The following is an 18,139-nucleotide window of genomic DNA, read 5'->3' as shown; positions in this document are numbered from 1 at the left end:
GACATTCCACTTCTGGGATTGCTCCGGTGCTGCAGGAAATTCCTGCCGGATGTCCTTTTTGGCCAGATATCTGTTACCTACGCTTTCTTTGTGATGTAATTTTAAACTCCGGTGGATTTCTGAGGACTATGGTTAACTGCTCCTCAGATCTCTGCAGGGTAAATCCAGACAGCTAGCTAGACTATCTGTCCAATCTGAGTATTCTGTTGCGCGACTAAAACTACTTTTGAACGTACACATGTTCCACCAAAACAAGTTCCTTCCCGAAGCTATTTTGCGGAGGCGCTGTTTAGCGCCACCAAAGACGATTGTGATTGGTTTAAAGAAATGCCAATAAACCAAAGCACTTTTTCTCCCATCCCAGAATGCTGTGTGGACTAGCCAGACCCCCCCCCCGCAGTGCTATGGAGGAAGGTCTGGCAATGTGAGGACTATAGCTATAGATTTACTAAAGAACAACCTTGTAACTGAAAAAAACAGTATATGCTATATGCTATTTCCAATGTTTAGAATCCATCACTAAATCAATTTATTATTAGTATAATTATTTTAGGAGTTATGCACGACATATTAAATTAACATTTTGCAAACATCTCACATACCCCGCTGCAGTACTCCAAAGTACCCCTAGGGGTACATGTATGCCCACACTGGTGTCACTTTGTTTTTTGACTCTTTATAGCCAAGCAATGGCCTTTTTACCCCCTTGTGACAAATTGTATGTAAGGTTACATGTGTTGTGGAACAGAGCAAGTTGAGCATCAAGCTAGGTGATGTAAATTGTGTTCGATGGGAGATGTAGTTCACTGAGCGGTTTCACACAAAACTAAGTGGTACTACGACAAACCTACGGCTAACTGGGACTTTCCTTCGGTTGAAAAATTATCTTTTAAATTGACGCACATCATATTTGTTATCCATGGCTCAATTCAAACGGGATCAAAAAATAATTAGCCTCTCCCCGTTCACTACCATATTTTTTCCAAATTAAGGTCCCATGAGATCCACCAGAAGGGGCGTGACTTCGGCTCTCTATGGGCTTTGAGCAGTTTAATCAAAGAGTGATGTTCCCTGCCTAGATTGTTTTAATTTGAATACATAAAAATGGAGAACTCTCCTGTATTTCACAAGGAAAATAAGAAACACATTTTAGATTCAATTAAATTCAGTAATAAAATCAGTAATGTTTTTAGCCATGCTAGATGCACACTAGAACATAGATAACACAAATAAGTAATATTTATTTAAGATTTTATGGTCCTGTTGGACTTTAGTCAAACAAAAACAGAAACATTGTCACATATCAGACCAGCTGACACTTAAATCCTCAACTCAGTCTTCAACAAACACAACAGCTTCATCAGCTATAATGAAGAAAAAAGAAAACAAGTGAAGTCAATTTGAGCTTTATCATTCAACGATGCCTGTCTATAAATGTGAAGATGTCCATAAAGTTCTACAACTTCTGTATCTTTTTAGAAGTTATACACTTTGTGTCCTTGTTTTTTCGTATAAAAACCCTGCTTTTAAAGTATTCTGTCAACATCTGTAAGAGTTTGTGTGACAGTCTTGGTTCAATCTGCCTTAAAGGGTCAGTACACCCAAATACACAGCTGTTGTTGTTTTTTGTGATCGTCACATACAAATCTAGGCAGATTTTCCCCCCTATTAAACCGTCTGCATGTCTTGATATCACTTGGGCTATGCAGAAAAATATATTTTTGTAAATTGAGTGAACTGACCCTTTATTAGTGTCCTCTCTGATAGGAACATGTCACTATTCCCTATTTCTCCATTTATAACTGAACTTTTTGAATCCATCCAGCTTGTCTCTGGGTCTTCAGTCCCTCGTCCCGTCTCCTCTCATGCTTTCCGGGCTCTCCTGGCCTGCCGCAGCCGCTCACTCTCCCTGCGCTGGTTGATGGCCCTGGTGCTGGTGCGAAGCTTGCGGAGCCTCAGAGCCCGAAGACGCAGCTGAAGGTCCTGGGGGATCTTCCCTCCCTTGGCCCGGATCTCCTTCAGCCTCTGAATGGGCGTTTTGGTCAGGGTGAAGTCACAGATGGTGGGATGTGGCTCCATTCCAACGTGGCAGTGACGCACAGACGGGAAGTAACCCTCAGCCCAAACCACCACCTTGTACTCACCCGGGTTCAGGAGACGCCAGTAGTCCCCGTCAGTGGCTGAGGAAATAAAAACAAGGTGGAGACAAAAACAAAGATGGATGTTGTTGTCTCTACAGCCCACATTTAAATGTGATGTTCCCGTAAGGTTTAGTGTACTGTGTGTTTTAAGGTACCTTCCTAATGTCATGTTTATCACATTTAAATAACTGTTTTGTTATACAGTCAAATGCAAGTTAGTGAGTTCCTACATTTCCCAGAATGCCTGTCAAGAAGCCCCCAGAGATCAGTGATGAGCTTGTTGGATTCATGCTTAATTAATAGCCTAGTGCAGTGGTTCCCAATCTTTTTGACGTCAGTGTTGTCTAAATTTGCCTCCACAACAGGGTGCAGATCAGGCCACATTTTTCTGTCCGAGCCTGGCCTGCGTCCGAGAGAGCACTGACCGAACCCGACCCGCGCCCGACAGGCATTAAGATATTTATGTCTGAGCCCGACACAGTTAAAATCTAATTTTTTTCTCATACTAATGACACATGTACGTTTGTTTGTGTGGAAAGCCCGCTTTTATTAAACAACTGTAGGAAGGCATTCGGAAATGTCAGCAGATGAGCACATCAGCGCACATGGGGCAACAAGCACACATTAACGCGCAGTTGGCTGCCTACCTAATAAGCTATTTTTAATTTAAAATGTTCAATGACTTATCACACTGATGTGACCGAACCCGACCCGAACCCGAACATCATTTCTAAATATCTGTCCGAACCCAAGCGGGTCCCGTCGGGCTCGGGTCGTGTATCCATCCTCTACTCCACAAGAATAGCAGGAGTACACTAGCACATAACACAATAAACCAAAAATGCTGTGTTTTCTAGAAATATTTTCCAGACGTTTTCTGCATTACACCCTGGTCATTAGAAAGGAAAGCTAACAGATAACTATGAAACATGAAATTGAGTGTCTGACCTGATCGGATGTCGTGGTCGTGGTCCTCCACCTTGATTACAGCATCTGCTATCCCTTGTTTGGTCAGCTTGTCCCTGATCACACCCTTAATGCCTCTGTGAACCTAAAGAAGAAGAAATGCTGCACTGTGAGCCCCCGCAGAGAAAATGAAGGCAGAAACAATTGCTGGATTTCAAAAGCTGCTGCAGCTGAAGTCGTTTTCTTTGTACAGCTGCAGACTAACCTGCTCCATGTAAACCAGCAGAGACTCCTTGTTGTTCTCCCACTCGATGGGAAGCTCACTGACATGAGGGAACTTATCACAGGACAACTCCACCGTCACCTCAAAGCAGTTGGTGTGCATGTAACTAAAGTCATTCATACCTGCAGAAAAGACATACAAGTATATAAACAATGTGCATAGGAAAATCAGCCCCAAAAAAAAGCTCTTTCAGGAGACACGTTTTAATTTATTTGTTTTATTTATGCAAACAATAGGATTCATTCTTTTTCAGCCGAGCTCAGTGCACACCAGAAGATAAACAAATACAGTCCTATGGTAGGATGTAAAAGAGGAGGAACTTTTGTTAGACAAAATAGGACACTAGGGGAAATAAATCCTTAAAGGTGATAGAATGCAAAACCGATTTTACCCTGTCATAGTTGAATAACGACAGTTCGCTGGTACATCCATGGGTAAATAGGACATACAAATAAGCTTAAAATCCCATTGACACCCTTTTACTATGAAAATCTCATATTTTGAAACTGCCGCTGAAAATGGGCGAATCTCAACAAAGCTAGTTGCTTATGTAAGCGTCTCAAAACCTGTACCTTTGTCACGAACGGTCATGCCCCAACATTTACATAGGCTACACAACTGACCTGAGATCAGGTAGTCTTCTGAATCTAGGTCACGCAGATCTCTGCAATTCCATTACTAAAATTCACTTCTGAAACTTTTTTATGCGAGAAATCAGCTATGTTAAGCTCAAATATGGGCCGTTTTACAAAAATGTATGTCTAATTGCAAATTTTATCCGACTGTGTGTCGGACTTCAGCGGCCGGTGCTGCCTGGGTTACTGCCTCGCCGCCCGGCCTGCCTTCCTTCACAGACCCCGGCCTGCTGTGAGCTCGATTGAGCTCCGTTACGGCTGGCAGCCCACAGCACTTCATACCCGCGCAAAGTCACCGTTTTGTGGGCTAATGGACTACCAAACGCCGCTGCCTGGACAGAGCTCCAGGGCCTGCAGTTCCCCTCTTCCTAATGCCAGGTGTGTGTGAGTGAGAGCGCGGTCGGCGAGCTTGTTACGCCAGCAATCTCTTACCACAGGTTCCAGTTAATCTTATAATGTGTGTAATTATAATGTGTTGAGTTATTTAAACAAACGATCAGTGAAATACACGCCTCTTGTCCGCAAGTCTCATTGATAGAGCCTGCGGCTGGATGTAGCTCTATCAATGAGAGCTAGCTAGCCTCCTCTTAGAATTCCTCTGAAATTCACAAAAATTCATTAACTTGAAATCGGACACCGTTGTTAGCTTTATAATACATTTAGCTAGATGTTGTATAAGTGGCGTGACGAAATTCAAACTGAAAATATACTCGAATTACGCCGAAAATGAAGCTAACTATACGTGATTTGTAGCTACACTTAGTTAGGATTGAAGGGACAGTCGCAGCTAACGAAACCCCTACGCTTCACAAATATTCATTAACTTGAAATCGGACACCGTTGTATGCGGTATGGAGTGCTGTGGGCTGCCAGCCGTAACGGAGCTCAGTCGAGCTCATAGCAGGCCGGGGTCTGTGAAGGAAGGCAGGCCGGGCGGCGAGGCAGCAACACAGGCAGCACCGGCCGCTGAACTCCGACACACAGTCTTACCAAATTTGCAATTAGCCATCAATTTTCGTAAAACGGCCCATATTTGAGCTTTATATAGTTGATTTCTCGCATAAAAGAGATTCTGTCATTTCTCTAATGTGTGTGTATTGGGGATTCGCTCAACCAATCAGCGCGCGTCTCTAATGTGTGCGTATGGCAATTCGCTCAACCAATCAGCGCGCAGCTCATCTAAATATTCATGAGCATACCATATTTGGAAGAAAAGCTCTTGTTACAAATAGGGCCAAAACACAGGGATGCATAAGGGCCAATAAAATATCAACCAGACCATTTTCAGCCCAACCAATGTTACATACCCCATTAGGAGAACATAAGGAACAGTGTGAAATACCCTATATAATTTTTCTATCCCCCCTTTAAATTGCAGACCTTAAGACACCCTTCTGTATTTCAAAAAAGAGATTACGATCATACAATATGTTGGTTTAAGGTTGTTAATCTCATCAGTCAGCACATACTTTCTGTCTCTCCGTTCAGCCGTTCCCACTTCCACACACTAGCCCCTTTTCCCCAGTCAGTGTCAGATTGTCAATGTTGCTTTGTGCCCTTGTGTTCCAGACACCTGAACCCTGAACCCTCTAGCCTGAAACCTGGAACCTGTACCTGCCTCCCGCCCCATTCCTGTTCGGCTGTGGACTTCTATTTGGACTTGCTACGCCAGTAAGCTTTTGTATCTTTACTTCACACTAAATTACTGAACTGTCAGCCTAGATCAGTGGTGGAAGAAGTATTCAGATCCTTTACTTAAATAAAAGAACTAATACCACACTGTAAAAAAAACTCTGTTACAAATACAAGTCCTGCATTTAAAATGTTACTTAAGTAAAAGTTTGCCCTCAGGAAAATCTACTTAAAGTATTAAAAGTACTCAATGCAGAAAAATCCTCACATTTTGTAAACTGGAAGCGATCAAAACCGTTCCGTCAATCAACTAAGTGTTTAATTAGCTAATCATTTCAGCTGGACTTGTAGGCCGTTCTATTGTTGGGTAGTTTAATTTATAATAAAACATTGTATATTTATAGACTACATGTGTTTTGTGTACAAAAATCTTAATTTATAAAGTAACTAAAGCTGTCAGATGAATGTAGTGGAGTAAAAAGTACAATATTTCTCAATGAAATGTAGCAGAGTAGAAGTAGAAAGTGGCATGAAAAGAAAAGACTCAAGTAAAGTACAAGTGCCTCAAATGTGTACTTTGAGTGAATGTAGTTAGTTACATTACAGCACTGGCCTAGATTGTCTGCATTTGGGTCCCTTGTTGCCTTGTACTCACCTGCCTGATGGTGATTTAAGAGTTTAACCAAATCATTTAAGGTACTTAAGAGGCCTTTTTCTAAGCTTTCAAAGAAAATAAAGACAGAAGAGTTTATTCGAGATTTGACTTGATTTAACTTTAAATTAAGAAGTATGTCCACAGATAGTAACATTTTTTCAAGTTACTACCTGATGGCTTTCAGCATTCAAAGAGGGGACTCACTGCCGGGGACGGTGTGCCAGGCTCCGCCGTTGATGATGTTGTTGTGTGCCTGGAAGTCCTCGTAGTGGCAGAGGCGGCGGTGGGGGTTGGCCATCGCCAGGTTAGTCGAGGCGTAGACGGTGGCCAGCCAGCGGAAGAAAGCGTTGTCCGCCGTGGGGGTGTCCTCCTGAGGGGCCCAATCGCGGGTGCAGTCGAAAGGATAAGTAACCACCAGTTCGCCCCCGTGGAGGTTCGCGCTGAGCACGAAGGGAATATCCTGCATCCAGCTGATGACGGCTCGGGTCTCTGGCGCAACCTGGGATGGATGGACAATCTGGATTAGCTTTATGTCACTTTTTAGACACTGATTTAAGGGAAAGATTCTCATAAACGAACACAGATAGTAACCTTAACTCTTCTTAGATTCAGCAAAATAAACATTTGTTTCTTAAGCAAAGTTATACTAGCCTACGTTTTGTTAGGCTATTTATTTTTAAAGGTAAAAAAACAAAAAACATACAGTACAGGTTACAAAAAACACAAAAAATGGGTTCATGGACATCTGAGCAAAAAAAATTAATTGTAAATTTAGAGGAGTTTGTGTTGATTACCATTAAGTTTCTGTAGGTGGTGTTCTTTTCTTTGTCTGTTCAGTCATTGTAATGATCTCTGCCTAAACTACCTTCTATGTATTTCCATTTATGTAGAATTGTAAGATTTTTCCCTAGGAAAGACCTACCAGTCAAACATAAACATAAAAATAATACTTTTAAAGTGAATATATCAAAATGTGGTGATCTTTTTACTGTATATCTGGAGGCAGAATTTCAACATGTGTTCCATTACCAAACATTGAGTGACAATATTCAGGCTTAAGTCAGCTCTCTGAACTCTGAAATGACTGGTCTGATCTGAGGCTTGCATGCCACTACAGTGGAAACTTTATTTCTTCTTAAAAGTGTCCACACACCGACCTTTTAAAAACTGCTGTTCAATGTGACCTACATTAATGCGCCAACACATGTAACCCTTTTTTTAGTAGCAGAGTTAGGTCCTTTGGTAATAGTGTACTTAGTGAAGTTGAAGTATTCAATGTTTTTAAAGTTCTTTTTCTTGGTTTTACACAGGCAGCAATGCCCATTGATTGTTACATTGTTTACACAAAAATCACATGTCCTTACCATGGCGTCTTCTTGAGTGTAGTACTCTGGGATGGGGATGTAATGGTTGGAGACTTTAGATTGATCTGCTGCCGTCTCTTGGGCGTCCCACATGATGTTGTTCAGGTCTGGAAAGTTATGATTCAAGTCGATTCCTTCAAAGCTGTATCGTCCTTCTGCCCAGCCGGCCAGTTCAGAGCCCTGCAGTAGAGAAGTCCGTCAGAAACAGGGGCATTTAGACAGCAGACATTAACTATCACTGTCGGTAAGACTATGAAAGGGGGACTTCAACTTCCATCATTTTTTTTCACGGGATCCCTTCACTGTGCCTCTTCTATGCAATTTAACTGCCTGTCCTTCCTCTCCTTAACTGATATTCAATTGGTTTACTGTATTACAAGAATCCTACCCCTTATATTATTTTTCAACAGGATATACGTAAATACATAAAAACGAAAATAATTGCTATAACAGTGTGCACAAATTGGCAACTCCACCATTTTTGTCAAATCAGACATGCCCGAGATGTCTAACTGTTAGAGTGGAAATTAAGTGTGGAGGAAAGTCTTTGTCTCCATCAAGCTAATCTGTGAATTCGTTTGAAATGCCAGAACAATGATAACAATCTTATTATCCACCAAACCCAACCTGCAGTCCAACAAGTGATGGACAGAAAATGCAAAGGAAGCAGATATGCCCTCTCTCCTTAAACACATGCTCTGCAAACGACAAGAAAACACATCTATTCATCCTACACAAAGTCACTTTTACTTCCCCCACCTTCTTATAAGCTTCTTCGTATCCATCAGGGTTCATGGAGGGCAGGAGGTGGATTCGAGTCTCAGTCACCAGCCGAACGATGCGTTGGTTGCCCTTCTTGTATTCTCTGCACAAGTACTGCATGAGGTTGAGGACGAGCTCTCGGCCAAGAGCCTCGTTCCCGTGCATCCCGGCCACATAGCGAAACTCCGGCTCCCCTGCCAAGAGGGAAATTAAGAGAGTTGTTTTACTACCCAAGCAGTAAATGTGGAGGAATTTGTCTGGGCCAACATCAGCTTATAGTAACAGGTCACACTAAACATGTGACTAAAACATGAAAGTTTTGATTTTATTCAGTAGGTCAAAGTTGAGGGCATATCAGGAACACATTCAGTCTCACAGATAAAACTTTCATCCTGTTTGTATTGTGTTAGGCAACTGTGCGACAGAACTTTGCCAATAAGCATATATTGTTTGGCCAGACTTGATGGCAGACATTCCTAAAGCTGGCCAAAAGGCCCAAACTCTGCACTTGAAACATCAGCACAAAAATAAAAAGTGCCCCTCTTCTTAGATTTGGCACCAGTGTTCACGGAACCAGGAAACCACTGGAATTAAAATCAGCTGTCCTATTATTCCCCCTTTGGGAGTGAAACAGTTTTGAAATATGTTGCCTAAGAATAAAAGAAAAGCTGAACTCCACTGAATTCATTTAAACTTTTTGGGCAGACGTGGAGTGGTTACAAAATTCTGCATCTGAAGACAATATCACACAAAAAATCTGTCTTGTTTGGTGGAGAGAGTGCTGGCTATATTTCAAATGGTTATCCGTTTGTTTATACATAAGAAACCTTCTCTACAATACACCCCAGCCTCCCTGTGTGCTGCTGCTGCTAAGTCTGTATAAATACTGGAGGATGTTGAACTGGGCCCCTGAGCTGCTAAACTCTGGGTAACCCGAGAAACAGGATGAACTCTGGTCCAGAAACGTCACACTTTTAAGGTCTCAACTCATAAAAGAAGAGTTGAGAAAAGTTCTTACCTAGTTCATGTTTGCCGGGGTTATCTGAGATCTCCATGACGTACAGTTTTAGGCCCATGTAGCTTTTCCCGATAGTGTAGATGCGGGTGATGTCCGGACACTCCTCCGTCACAGACTTCATGAGCTTCGGGGTTAAGAAGACAAGTTGGACTAAAAGTCTTCAAATGGTTAAATCTGAACTCTGAAATCTGCAAACTGTTAGGGGGCTGAGAAATAACTCTGGCATTAGCTTTAGGGGAAACCAAAGTTACTCATCATGCATGCGTGTGGGCCTGCAGCCGTTCTTCGCATTCACCTTTCTCATCTCTTTGTAGTTGTGTTGTCTGAAGTCCAGAGCGTCTTTTGATCCTGGTTCTTGCTCTGAGGAGTAGATGTCTGTTGGATCTATGAGGAAAGAGCACATTTACTTCCTTGTGTTGACACACAGACAGACAGACAGACACCCTAGGCCTTTAGAAACTGCTACAATTTCAATGTATTTTGACATATAAGTCACTGTGTTCAGTCCAGTGTTGTAGTCAAGTCACCAACTGAGTCGAGTCAAGTCTCAAGTCTCGAGTCCCCAGTGTTCGAGCTGGGTCACCAAGTAAGAGTCAGAGACGAGTCACCATTGCCTGAGTTCAAGTCTGAGTCGAGTCACAAGTCCAAAGAATAGCGACTTAGGTCCTGGACTTGAACTCGAGTACTTCATCACTGCCTTTTACACCTAAAATTGTCAGAAACTTCATCCAACTTCCAAGTCTAATTTCATGAATGCTCGAGTCTGATTCATTAGTGCATGAGTCCAAGTTGAGTCATGAGTCAGGAGAACGGCGACTCGAGTCCGACTCCAGGACTTGAGTAGGCCATCTCTGGTTCAGTCACATACTCTATTGCTTTATACTGCAGCCTACCATCGACACGGCAGCCGAGTATCTCAGCCCTGAGGCAGATGGTGCCGTTGAAGTACCAGGTCTGAGGGTTGATGCGGATGAAACGGGCGACGGTAGGAACAGGAAGGAGTCCGAGCACCGGAGTCTCTGGATTCTGGTTTCCTTCAAATATCTGTACAATTCAATGGAACATCACGTAGGTTTGAACATTTTAGCATCCCCCGCAGATGTGCATCATCGTTATGTTAAAATACAGTAGAATAAGAATTAGACATTCTTAGCGGTGGTTGGTCCACCACTTTGGTCCAGACTGAAATATTGCAACAACTTTTTAATGGATTGCCATGAAATTTGGTGCAGATATTCGCAGTCCCCAGAGGATGAATCCTACTGACTTTGGTGATCACCTGACTTTTCCTCTAGCACCACCATTTTGTGTCAAAAGTTTAATTTGTCCAATTTAATTTTTGATCTGCAAAACTAATGACATTCCTATCAGCCTCAGCTACACTTTGTGTTAAGTGCTAATTATCTGAAATTAGCATGCTAACATGCTAAACTAAGATAGTGAACATGGTCAACAGTATTCATGCTAAACAGCAGCATTTAGCTAAAGGCACCACTGTGCCTGAGCACAGAGTTGCTAACATGGCTGTAGATTCTTAGTAATCTGCATCTGGATTTACACCAGAATACACACACCGAGAGACAATCAGAGGATATGTTTTCATTCAAGTGCAGTAGCTCATAATAAAAGAGTGAAAATGTTCAAAACGGTGCACAAACTAGCTTTCAACTAAGTCTGTTAAAAGCTATTTGGAATACTAACTGACAAACAAACAGGACTGAGATCATAACCTCCTTGGCCAAAGTAATAACCTTAAAATAAATAGGAAATAAGTTTTTGTTTAAACCTCCAGCTCCTTGGAAAAAGATCAGACGTCCAAAAAACTGCAAACAAGTTGCCAGTTTAGATCAAACCTTCAATTTATTGGTATTTCCACCTGCATGTTGCAGCCTTCATCACTGTGTATTTTAGGTTTGACTACACATTTTGATGTTGTAATAGTAGAGGTCCTATTTGGCAACTAACATATGCACCAAGTATTTCTAATATACTGTATATAATGTTATGTAGTCAAACAGTTACCATCTTGCTACTTTATTAGTTTTATCTCTCCTTATGTAAGAGTAGTTGACTGTTGTGTTCAGGGTTCATATTTCACTTTGGCACAAACTCTTCAAAATCTGTTTTCCATCAGTTCAAGGTTCACTGGTCACGGTAGCTACATTCCATAATATCAGAGAATTTAAAAAACAAACAAAAAAAAGGAGTTCTTACAGCTTCTTTTGTCTCATTCATGCAGGCTGTCCAGGTCACAGAGTCATTACTCAGCTGGACTTTGTAGGTGTGGACCCAGTCCCAACTGTGACAAAGACCAAAATGATAAGAAATAGATTTTTAACATGCAGACTTCAATGCAGCGAAAGAACATTGTACTCTGACTTTTTGTGTGTGTGTGTGTTTTAGCAGCAGTTTTAAATTCCATTTTGGAACCAAACCTCTTCAGATTTGAATCCTGATACTACCTGACCTCCAGATGGAGTTCCGGCCCTGCAGGATGACTCCAGTGAACAGGGTGAGGTGGATGGCATCCACCTCCAGCCACTGGTGCCGGTCCTCATGCTCAGCACACCAGGCTCCGTCATACAGGTCCCCATCCTCAATGCCAGACTAAAAACACATGTTACACAGAGTTTTATTTTTATTTTTTACAACTGCAGAATCCATTAAACTCCTGGCTCTGCCTCAATGTGAAGCATTGTGTTAAATTTTGAGAGCGCTTTCCACTGCAAATCCAGTCTCTGTAGTTTTATTATAGTGTTAATTTTACTTGCCAATAAAAGCAGAGGGAAAAAAGAGATGGAGATTGCGGGACATTTATAGTCCATTAGCTTAAGAAATATGAAGCATAAATTATGGACAGAAAGAAAACATGATAATATGAAGTGAATGAGTAAGGACATACTATTTAGTGATGCTCATTTGTGCATCTTTATAATCCAAAACATACTATAGGAACCACATGTACTTTTACAGAGATGAAGACTCAGAAATTTGGCATTTTATAAAAAGCTAATAGTTAAAATGATCTCCGTTTTGCCACTTCAATTTGCATTTTTTTTGTCAACTCCACCACTTTGGTCCGGACTAAAATATCTTAGCCATTATTGGATGGATTGCTTTCATATTTTGTAACGGCATTTATGGTCCCCAGAGGATGAACCCTAATGACTTGGGTGATCCCCTGACATTTCCTCTAGCGCCACCATCAGGTCAAAAGTTTATTAAGTCCAATACTTTGGTTTATGACCAAATACAGAACTGTTTAGGTTCCCATCAGCCTTATCTTTATTTTGTGTTCTAATTAGCAAATGTTAGCACGCTAAACATCAGCATGTTAACATTGTCATTGTGAGCATGTTTGCTTGCTGACGTTATGATTTAGCTCAAAGCATCATTGTGCCTAAGTACAGCCTCATGCTCGCATGACTGGATTACATTATTAGATTAGATTAGTACAAGTACAAAGACAACGAAATGCAGTTTCTATTGTTCACGCAAAAATGCCAAAAATGTAACGATTACAACTTCTCAAATGTGCAGATTTGTTTATTTTCGTTGTCTTACGTGATAGGGGGTTTTGAAATGTTTTTTAGACAAACGTACAATTTCAAAAATATTACTTTGGGAACTTTTCATGGTCATTTTGAACAATTTAATATTGTTTATACCACGATTGATTCGTCAAATAATGTAAATAAGCCTTATTTGCACTTGTGTTATAATGGTATTCATAGATTTTTGATCATCCTTTAGACCTCAGCAGGACCTTTCCAAAAAACAAAATGTCACTCCACAGCCTCAGCAAGTGAAGTGAGTTCCTGTTTCCTGCTTTTCTATTTCTTTGAACTTTTGAGAAGCAGCTCACTGTACTTTTTGTTCCAGATCTAGACCCACCTGGATATTCAGCCTGCCCCTGTGGGGACCCAGACCCGTCCGCTGGTAGGAAGAAGCCTGAATCTGGCTGTCATCGACCCGCAGGGACTCCAGGCCAAGAGGAGGACAGTCTGGAAGGAAATGGAGATCAAATCTTCTGCGGGTTTGTGTCTGTGCTTGTCCGGAGATGCAGATCTTTAAAGAAACAGCTCTGGGACTGACTGCTGAGGGGTTAAAAAACTCTCCCTCTTGTTTCTCTGAGTAAGAAAACACATGGCTGATGTAATTAGAGGTCCCAGCGGTTGTTATGTGGAATATCTCTAATCATCCCATGTCAGTTCACTGGAAGTTTGGAGGCCCTCTGCAAAGGAAACCACAGATAAGTGGATCCGTGGAGGGTTTGAATGTAACTTGAGACAAAGTTGAGGGGCAAGAGAGAGTAAAGTTAAACGTCCAGCAGAGCTACAGCTGCAGGGTATTTTATGGCTTTGGGAACAAGCAATAACAGAACCATCAATCACAAAAACTACAAGTACTGGCAGGACCAACAGCTATGTTTGTGGAGCTGTTAGGCAATTAGGGTTAGGGATTAGTCCTTTTTGCAAAGAAATCACTATCTCCAGTTTTTCCAAGTAAAAAATATTTCCGGGTCTTCTTAGTCTACTTCTTAGTAAATTTGTAGACGTCCCCTTGGGCTTTAGGAGATTGTGAGGGGCATTTTGGCACGGTTTTCTGACAAGTTATGTTCCATCTCAAATCAAACATAAACCATGTTTTTATTTAAATGTGCAAACAGTTACAATAATATATAAGGTAATATTTGATTTCACTTATTTACAGACCTTTTCATTAGCTAATCCTCTACACAGCTTTAACAAATACTCAATTAGTTGCAAAATATTTACTGGTTCCAGCTTTTTAAATGTGAATATTGTCTGAATTTTTTCTGGCATATTCAATCATCAAGAAAGTAATTGATAAAAAAAAAAAAAAGTAATTGTTAGCTAAGCGTAAGTCAGGAGCAAAGGGTCTCTGAAAGGCATTATTAATGAATTGCACTTAACTCCCTGGCTTCTCATAGCTTCACGCTAAAATTAAAACTAAAACAGATTGTTGTCCTACCCAGTTCTGTTTTCTTATCTTCTTTCTTGCTGTCATCTGTTTCTTCTTCTTTATTGTTGCTTTCTTCTTCGCTGTCTTGGCTGATGTTTTTGGTGTCCAGCTGTTTGTCTCTGCCAGCGGCGGTGGGTAACTTTCCCTGTGCTGCTGTTGGAGTCGGTCGATCTGTGCTGTGATCCTGCGGCTGCACGGTGACAGACTCAGCCGTAGTAGTGGTGTTGTTGTTGAATAATGAATTAATCTCAGTTGTTGTATCCTCTGTCAGCGCTGCGTCGAAAAATCCTCCCAGAAAAATCACTGCAGCCAGCGTGTACAATGACCTTTCCATCTTTCTCTTTGTTTGCTGCTGCAGAGTGAGGGGGAAAATAAAATTCCAGGCCAGTTTATGTGGAGATGACAGAGAGCCAGACCTCCATCCACATCCCTCCTCCTTAATCCCACCTCCCCTCACCCTCCCTTTCTCTCTCCCTCCCTCCCTCCCAAAAATTCCAGCTCCCGGAAAGAAATGGGATTCAAAAAGACTTGAATGATTGCGGTTTACATGATGTGGGTTGTGTGTACATCAGTGACCCATTTATTCAACTATGACATACCAATATTAACTTTGTGATATTATATGATGATAGTATGACAAGAAAAGTTAATATTTCTGCACAATTTACACCACATTTGTTTCATCTTCTAATCTCTTTTTTCTCTCATGACACGATGGAAATAAAATAAAACTGTAACTCAAAAGAATTTACAAGCTACCCAGCAGATAAAGTAATGAAAATAAGCTCCACCTTTACCAGCTTCAACATTATAGTGACTGCTAATTCAATTAGCATAATAAGGGACTTTCAATCTCTATTCCAGATAAGCTTACTTCTTTATGCATTAATAGTGCCATCCCAAATCCCTTAAAGGTGCCCTGCCGCACAAAACCATTTTTACTTGGGGGGGGGGTGCGCCCCTGTGCCCCTGTAATATTAAGCCTCAACCCCCCTCTTGCTCTCTGGCTGTGCTTCTGACTTTGGCTAATATTTTCATACATTTTTAACCCCACCTTTATTCTTTTATTCATATTCTTTATTTTATAACGGACAACACACATTAATCAACATTTCTGTAAATGTGCCAGTGTTAGCCAGCTGGCTAACTTCAACTGTTTGGCCAGATGATTTTAGACCAGAGCAACAGGAAACAGCAAGACATTAGTACAGGTTAAACTATACAGACAGAAGTCAACAAGACACCATACAGACAGCTAGAACAGCAAATAAGCTTTCTCAATAAGCCATGCAGAGCTACAGGAAGCAGCAAGACATTAGCACAGTTATACATCAACAGTATCCCCATTTAGTCTAAGAAGAGGGGATATTATTCATGTGCAGTGATAAATAAAATGTAGGTAACACTGAATGAGTATTCTTGTGTTTATTGTTATATATGTATCGTTAGTCTTCTGTAGGACCAAACCTATGGAGGGTTGGTGGTATGTAACACTTAATATATTTGGTACCCCTGAAATCGTATTGTGGCCCCAGCCTGGACCCTCCATTTCAAAAGGTCTAGAGCGGCCACTGCTGATAGGTGAATCCTGTCACTAATGTTTCAGCAAACTGTCATAATGTGTCAGAACAGATCTGCTATCAGTTCATATGACGGTTTCCTCTGATATCAATCCACTCAGGATATTGATAGGAGAGAGAGACATTCATGTTACAGAGTTTTCACACCCATAAACCTTGTTTCAGTAACTCCACGGTGCTGCCTTTGACACTTTAGTGTATTTTTTTTAATTGTTATAATAATTGCTTGTAGCTTAACAAGTTTTATCTTCTCTGAGCAGAGTTTATTCTTGGTTTTAATTTGTCTTTTGCTATGTTTCAGTTTCATTTTCCTGTTGACTTCAGGGTCTGGTGGGGCCACGTTCTGAAATTTCTCCTGATCTTTAAAACCCAATTTCCCCGCACGTTTATTTTACAGGAATAGTTTACTTGTTTTTTTTGCCATTTCAGTTCACCGCCAAGCTGAAGAGCTTCTCTCTCCACTCTGCGTTTGGACACGATGTTTCATCTTTCATGATTCACATTGTCCTCCACCTCGCTTTGCTGGGAAACTTCTTTTTGTATACTCTATAACTCAACATCTTCTCCAGCTTGTCGTGCTCCCAAATCATGACCTGCAGCACCTGCTGGTAACTCTAAAATGTCTTCAAAATAACTCCTGCTGCACCTCCTGGAAAACATCAACAGCTGAGACCATGTAAACTGTCCAAATTACAATATAAAAACCAGACAGTCAATAAAGAGATTGTTGATGTATCTGTATCAAACTGTTGTGTATGTGTTGGATGTGAAAAGCAAGTTGAGATTTATTACAGCAATAAATAAAAGAGCACACATTATTTTAAATGGGACAAACACACATACCAGAAACATATCCCCCCCTGCTTGTCTACTTCCATCCAAAGCACGTATTTCCACAATTGTCAGCAAACCATCACATCTGTGTTGTATTTAAGTCACACTGTTATGATCTTAAATCAGCATTTACTCACTTGGCTGTCAACATCTGGTAAAATGAATAATGTTGCAATGCAAGACGGCATTAAAAGAAACAAGGAGTTTATTTTCTAAGCTGTAGGCTATATGACGTGTTCCCAGATGGTCTGTAAGCATGTAAACCAAACAGTCTATACAGTGAGGCTGTCTTTGTTTGTGTTTCCAGGTTTGGCTCAGCTGTCAGTCTCTCTGACAGCATTTGAATGATCTTCTCTTCAGCAATAAGTCTCCTGTACAAGTCTGAATTCATCCACTGCCATAGAGTTTAGAAGTGGAAACATTTCAAACTGCTGCTCCAAACCAGTTTAATGTCAGTAATTACACCTAAAAATAAAAGAGGCAGAAAAAGTTATTTCATTTCAATTCAGTTTAGGTGCAGTGTTGTCTCGCGTTGCCAGACCTACAGTATCTCCACATCAGGTGCAGTGTGACAGGATGAGGCAATAACATATCAAACACATGACCACATTAAACAGAGTGTAAGCATCTCATAATGTTGCCCGTTTAGTTAATCTCAGAGGTCACAGCTCTCGTGTCAATCAAATAAATTATGTGCAAATACTGTAGGCCTAGTGTCTGGATTATTTGGGAGGAAAATATATGTTCATGTATGTTGTGCAGGAGTTTTATTTTTAAGATTCCTTTGCTAAGGCCATTATATAAACTTCATCAACTAAAGAGGGTATGCTAAGTATTTCTGAAGTTTAAGAGTTAAAGAAATGTAAAATACTGGCTTTCAGGTGATGATATCTATGTATGAATATGAACTACGTGAGAAACAACTTCCTTTCTCTATGCAGATAAAGTAGAGAGACAGGCAACTTCCCACCCACACAGTCAGGAAATGTACTTTTTTTATATTAGTCATCTCTTTTTCTGAGAAACTGCAAAAACTCTTGTTTTGGGAATTTCCCTTTAAAATGTCTTTGTTTGGAATAACAGGATTATATTCTATTATGAGAGAGTTTGTGTGGAGACAGTAGTTGTGCAGTGCTTTGAGGACTGTGTGATGACAAATAATAAATAATAAATATAAAGCCTATGTAAACAGGTAGTAAAACAGTAAGTAAAAGTATATGAAGGCAAAATATAAAGTAACAATATAGTGATATTAAAGTAAAAGTCTAAGTTATATAATGTTGCTAACACGTGCATTATAAAAATGCATATTATTAGTAGTAGTAGAAACAGTAGTATCCAAA

The 18,139-nt window shown here is 40.7% G+C and overlaps 1 protein-coding gene and 1 long non-coding RNA gene across 4 annotated transcripts; one reads left to right on the top strand and one right to left on the bottom strand.

Annotated features, from left to right (window-relative positions):
- Positions 1-1,221: 1,221 nt before the first annotated feature.
- LOC120549154 (probable carboxypeptidase X1) lies at positions 1,222-14,801 on the bottom strand. Its single transcript, XM_039785821.1, has 13 exons — positions 14,392-14,801; positions 13,291-13,400; positions 11,864-12,003; positions 11,611-11,695; positions 10,290-10,440; positions 9,692-9,780; positions 9,397-9,520; positions 8,376-8,572; positions 7,617-7,796; positions 6,457-6,751; positions 3,313-3,452; positions 3,090-3,192; positions 1,222-2,180 (listed from the first exon to the last, which is right to left on the bottom strand). The coding sequence occupies exons 1-13, from the start codon at positions 14,714-14,716 to the stop codon at positions 1,864-1,866; spliced, it is 2,256 nt and encodes a 751-aa protein (XP_039641755.1). The 5' UTR covers positions 14,717-14,801; the 3' UTR covers positions 1,222-1,863.
- On the top strand, positions 2,086-16,739 carry LOC120549156. Of its 3 annotated transcripts, XR_005637337.1 has the most exons (4): positions 2,086-2,199; positions 5,535-5,636; positions 13,279-13,432; positions 16,392-16,739. It is a non-coding gene; the product is annotated as an uncharacterized LOC120549156 (long non-coding RNA). The 3 variants fall into 3 exon arrangements; XR_005637336.1 differs by lacking the exons at positions 13,279-13,432; positions 16,392-16,739 and adding an exon at positions 11,840-11,953; XR_005637338.1 differs by lacking the exons at positions 13,279-13,432; positions 16,392-16,739 and adding an exon at positions 6,437-6,535.
- The last annotated feature ends 1,400 nt before the right edge of the window (positions 16,740-18,139 follow it).

This window comes from Perca fluviatilis, chromosome 20, assembly GCF_010015445.1.
Source record: "Perca fluviatilis chromosome 20, GENO_Pfluv_1.0, whole genome shotgun sequence".
NCBI lineage: Eukaryota > Metazoa > Chordata > Actinopteri > Perciformes > Percidae > Perca > Perca fluviatilis.
This window is presented reverse-complemented; position numbering and strand designations above follow the sequence as displayed.

What these genes read in the sequence shown, in the direction of transcription:
- LOC120549154 (XM_039785821.1), bottom strand. Translation starts at nt 14,716, where the DNA reads ATGGAAAGGTCATTGTACACGCTGGCTGCAGTGATTTTTCTGGGAGGA. An exon ending in ACTCGGCTGCCGTGTCGATG is followed by an intron (nt 9,781 to 10,289) that starts GTAGGCTGCAGT and finishes CTTTCCTCATAG; the next exon opens with ATCCAACAGACATCTACTCC. An exon ending in TGCTGGTTTACATGGAGCAG is followed by an intron (nt 3,193 to 3,312) that starts GTTAGTCTGCAG and finishes CTTCTTCTTTAG; the next exon opens with GTTCACAGAGGCATTAAGGG.